A 4,783-nucleotide genomic window follows, 5' to 3' on the forward strand; every position below is an offset into this window, starting at 1 on the left:
GCCGACCTGCGGCTCTGCCACAGCGTGGGCTACGACAAGATGGTGCTGCCCAACCTGCTGGACCACGAGACCATGGCCGAGGTGAAGCACCAGGCGAGCAGCTGGGTGCCGCTGCTCAACAAGAACTGCCATATGGGTACCCAGGTCTTCCTCTGCTCCCTCTTTGCCCCCGTCTGCCTGGACCGGCCGGTCTACCCCTGCCGCTGGCTCTGCGAGGCCGTCCGTGACTCCTGTGAGCCCGTCATGCAGTTCTTTGGCTTCTTCTGGCCAGAGATGCTCAAGTGTGACCAGTTTCCCCAGGATGACGTCTGCATTGCCATGACAACTCCCAATGCCACCGAGGTCTCCAGGCCCAAAGGTAAGGCATGGCCGGTGCTGCAGCCTTGCTCCTGGCACTGCTGTCTGAGCTGGCAGAGCAGCTGTAAGCCCAGGAGGGGCTGCGGGGGACCGAAGGGGGTCTTGCAGCAAGAGGAGGCTCACCTGAACTCTGCTTCTTGGCAGCAGCCCTCCTCCAGCCTCCGAGCACTCGCGGCACGCTCCTGTCCCCAGGAAGGCAGGATGCCCTGCCAGCTGCTCATCCCTGTCCCGGAGCCAAGCCTCGGGACAGGCTGTTTGGGGCACGGCGGGGGTCCTGGTGGGCCAGGGCCCGACCCTCCGTGCTCAGGTGCTGCGGTGCCCTGGCCGCGGTTCCGCTCCCCATCCCAGCTCCTGCAGGGCTGCTCCGGGCAGCAGGAGGGTGCGTGGCCCCCGCGGCACGAGGTGCTGGCTGGCTGCGGTCAACAGTGACTGTAGTTCTGGAGGGATCCCCCGCATCCCCTGCAGTCCTGGGGCAGGAGACGGGGCAGCCGGTGGCAGTGAGATCCAGCCCTGCCCTCGGGTGGGCTGTGGGCTGGAGCTGGGGCAAGAGACCTGCCAAGAAATGACCAGGGAAAGTGGACGTGGTTCGTGTTTGTTCCCATCGCGTGCGGCACGTTTCTGTGGTGCCAGACTGGCTTGTTTGTTTGAGTTGCAGTGAGTCTGGCTTGTTGCTGGAAACTTCACAATAAATAAATATCCTGATGTCACTTTGGCATTCGCTGTCGGAAACCGGGAGAGGCTGGAAGGAGGGATGTTTGTAGAGGGAGATGGCAGAGGGCTCTAAGAGAGTGCAGTGCTTTTTGGGGAGCAGAGCCTCATTGGAGGGGAGTGGCACTCCCGATTCCACGGGGCATAGTGCTGGTGCTTGGGAGGAGCTGGGGGTCGGGGGTGGGGGGCTGAACTGTTGCCGTGGTTTCTACACTGTGTCCAAAGCTACTCTGGAGGGGCAGCTGCCCTTTGCAGTTACCTGCACAGACAAAGGCTGTATGTGGTGCTGGGCTGGCAGCCCTCACCCAGCCGGCAGGGACTGCAGGGTCATCCTGCCCATCCTGGAGGGACTTACACTTCAGGGAGCCTTTCCAATACGGGGCAGAAAGGGGTGTCCTGCAGCAGAGGGGTCCCTAGGAGCCTTGTGGGGGCACATGGAGGGCTGTGGCTGTGGGCTGGCAGGCACGGGGGACACCCAAGCTTGGCACCCAGAGGAGCTCCGTGTCACATCTCACAGTGGCATCCAGAGCCAGGTGGAGTGTGAAGCCTGTGCCCGTGCCAGGGGCTGAGCTCTGGCTGCTCTCATTCCCAGCCTCTCCTGACACTGATGGCAGTACAGCCACACTGGCTTGCCCTTACTGGTGTGATTGCTGGAGGAAGCTCTTTGTTTTCCAGGAAGGCTCTAAAATAATATGTCCTGTGTGAACCTGGACCCTTGGTCAAGACCGCAGCCGTGTCTTGTGTTGCAGGTACAAAGGTTGCTTTTATTCCCCAGGGACTTGCAGCCAAGCATGCTCCTGGGGCAGCTGGGTCTGAGCTGCCCCTTCCAAGGTCCGAAATAGAGTCTGAGCTGTTTGCAAGTCATTCATTTTACAGACAATGAGCCAAGACCTGGGAACAGTCTTCTAGAGGAGCAGCATCGGCCAAGTTTTCCCATGTGTAGTTTTAACAACTTTCTGATCACCTTTCAGACCTGTCTTGGCAGCAGCACTGGGGTGGGACACTACTGCTTTCTTTTGGTGCTCCAAAGAGCTCAGAGTGAGCAGAGCAAAGTCCAAGTTAACTGCAGCCACTGCTGTGTTTTGAGCCAGCACCGCCGGCTCTCCTGCGCTCTGCAGAGGATCCGCCGGCAGCTCGGTGACAGCAGGGGCCAAACCTGTCACCTGGGCTCTGGCACTGCCACCTCCTGCAGATGCAGAGTCCTCCTGGGTGAGCTGCAGCTCAGCCCTTGTCCCTGTGCTGGTTGGGTCCTTCCCTCTGTCTGGGCTCTGCCGTGGGCTCCCTGTTTGTCTGTGTTTTCCACCAGTGCCAGCTCCTGGACCCGCTTTGCTTTTGGGCACTGGGGTGTTTCCCGTTGATTCAAAGAGGGTCAGAACCCAGCAGTGTCCCCCCTTTTCTCTCGGCACTAATAAGAACAAGTCCTTTCAGTATTTTTCCCCATTAACACCTTGAAATTGGAATTTGTTTCTGCCTCTCAAAGAGCTGACCTGTTGAATTCCTTTCTCCTTAAGCACAGGCGGTAAAGCCTGCAGGCCCACGGGATGCATCAGGGGAGTTGCAGATTAATACAGCATTACACATTCCTTCTCCTGCCCCTGGAGTAAGCTGGCTCTACAGCCAGGCATTGGAAAATGGTCAGCAGGGAACAAGCGAGCTGGAAGCAGGCTGAGGTTGTGCTTGGAGTCGAGCCTCAGCTGCAGACAGGCCCCAGCTGACCTGCAGTGGGCCAGGAGGGTGGGCTGGGGACCTCGGCCACGGTGCCTCAGGGGGACCGGGAGGGCAGGTGGGTTTGAGGTAGCTGTGGCTTTACAGAACAGCAGTTTTCTTGGGGTACAGAGCTGTGCCAGAGCTGGCCAGGCCTCTGTCATTCGTGGTCCTGACTGTGGTGTGATGTGGTGTCCCAGAGCAGGGGACAATTTCCCTCCCTGTTGGCATGGGACAGTGTCCCCTGCACGTCTGTGCTGTGACAGGGCTGCAGGAGGCAGGGCTGGAGGGTGGGTCGATGTAGATTGGATAAAAGGAAGTTTTTTTGCAGTGAGGATAGTAGAACGCTGGCACAGGTTACCCAGATATGGCAGGAACCCCCCCTTGTTCCTGAGGGTGGTCCCCAGCACAGTGATGAACTCCTGGCTCTGCAGCAGATGGAGCCCTGGGGCTGTCTCCCTCCTGGGAGCACCCTCTCTCCCTTGTCATGAGCTCATTAAATGTGTGGCCTGGAAGAAAATATTCTGACTGCTGATTTTAAAAATAAAGTGTTGGGGATGTCATCGTGTCCCCAGAGGTTGGCCTCTGCCTGTGTCACTCTGAGTTAAGATGGTAATGGTGGCAATTGCACGTTAGGGTTTTGGAAGAGGAGGTTACCCAGGTGATGGGCAGATCCCACAGGTACAGAGGTACCAGGAGTGGGACTGTGCAGTTGACTGTTGCTGCTGTGAAGGCTGACTTGTGACTTGCACAGAGGGGCGAGCAGAAGGCCAGTTGCTCTGCATGTGTGATTAATAAAGTCGTGGTGCATGTCCCCAGGAATTAGCATTTGGCACAGAACAGATTTAGGGGTGGTGAGAGGGGAAGAACAAGCCACAGAAAACAAATGTCTCGCCTGAACCCCTGTGGGGCCTCTGTGGCTGAGGAGACATGACTCTGTGGTCGTGGCCGTGCCCCTCTCGCCAGCTCTGCCCTCTCTTTCTGGGACACCTCTCTGCTTTTTCAGTGCAGCAGTGCTGTGGGTTTGCTGGCCTGGCTGAGGGCTGGGAGGCCGCTGCTCTGCACGCAGGGACTGGCAGATGTTTTGCTGCAGCGTTGTCCCCGAGAGTAACTCCCTTGTGTGGGAAGAGCCCTCCATCCTGCTGGACCAGGAACAAGCAGCATCTCCCGGCTCCATAAATTCATCTGCCAGTAGCGCGAATCTGCGTCTGTGCTGCTGGGTGGTCTCTGCTCTGGCTGCAGGCGGGAACCTGGAAACAGATTCTTATTCTCTGGGTGCAGTGAGCTTTCCTCCCAGGACATGTCCCAGTGAAACCTCCTGGGCTGGTGTTTCCCAAGAGGCAGATGCTGGCCCCTGCCCAGGGCTGGCGAGCTCTGCTCCTCTGCAGCCGAGAGGCTGCGCTGGGCTCAAAACAAAGAAGCAAAGAAGACCCTGCTCTGGGACAGGGTGGGAGGGAGGGCAGTGAGGGGCTAGCCAAGCGCTGCCTGGGCAGCCTGCAGGGTGGTCCCCAGCACCCAGGGGAACACTGTGCTGAACTGGGCTGTCCCAGTCCTGAACCCCCTGCCTGGCACTGGGGTGGCCCCTTGGGGTGTGAGCCATCCCTGGGCACCATCCTCCTGCTGTGCTGGGGTTGGGGCACCGTGTGCTCACCTGGGCATGCCAGGGGGAAGGAATGTCAGCAGGCTGTGGGCCAGGCTCCCCTCAGCTGAGTGCCTGGTCCTGAGAACTGTTCTCCCTGCCAGGGCTGTCCTCTTGCTGTTGGCAGCTGCCTGCCCCTGCCCGTGTCTGGCCTTGGGGCCACTGACAGCATTGGAGTGGGGTTGGCAGGAGGCTGCCTGTGGTCAGCGCTGCCCTGTGATCTGGTGTAGGGCTCCTGGCCCCAGGCAGGGTGTTGTCCTGCAGAGCTGGGAGCTGGGAACCCGGGCAGGGTGCCTGGCACGTGCCCCCCTCGAGGGCAGCGGTCTGGCAGCGTGGGCAGCCTGGCTCTGGTGCTTCTCGAGCTGGCTTTTCACT

General features: G+C 59.5%; 1 protein-coding gene across 1 annotated transcript in view; it reads left to right on the forward strand.

Moving 5' to 3' along the window:
• SFRP1 (secreted frizzled related protein 1) overlaps positions 1–4,783 on the forward strand; it is a gene marked incomplete at its 5' end in the record, with an annotated part of 11,289 nt that continues 6,506 nt past the window's right edge. The window contains 1 exon segment of the mRNA XM_029964977.1: positions 1–358. Coding sequence (XP_029820837.1) covers positions 1–358 — 358 coding nt within the window.

The sequence above is a fragment of the Manacus vitellinus genome, unplaced genomic scaffold (assembly GCF_001715985.3).
Source record: "Manacus vitellinus isolate BGI_N305 unplaced genomic scaffold, ASM171598v3 scaffold_87_pilon, whole genome shotgun sequence".
NCBI classification, from domain to species: domain Eukaryota; kingdom Metazoa; phylum Chordata; class Aves; order Passeriformes; family Pipridae; genus Manacus; species Manacus vitellinus.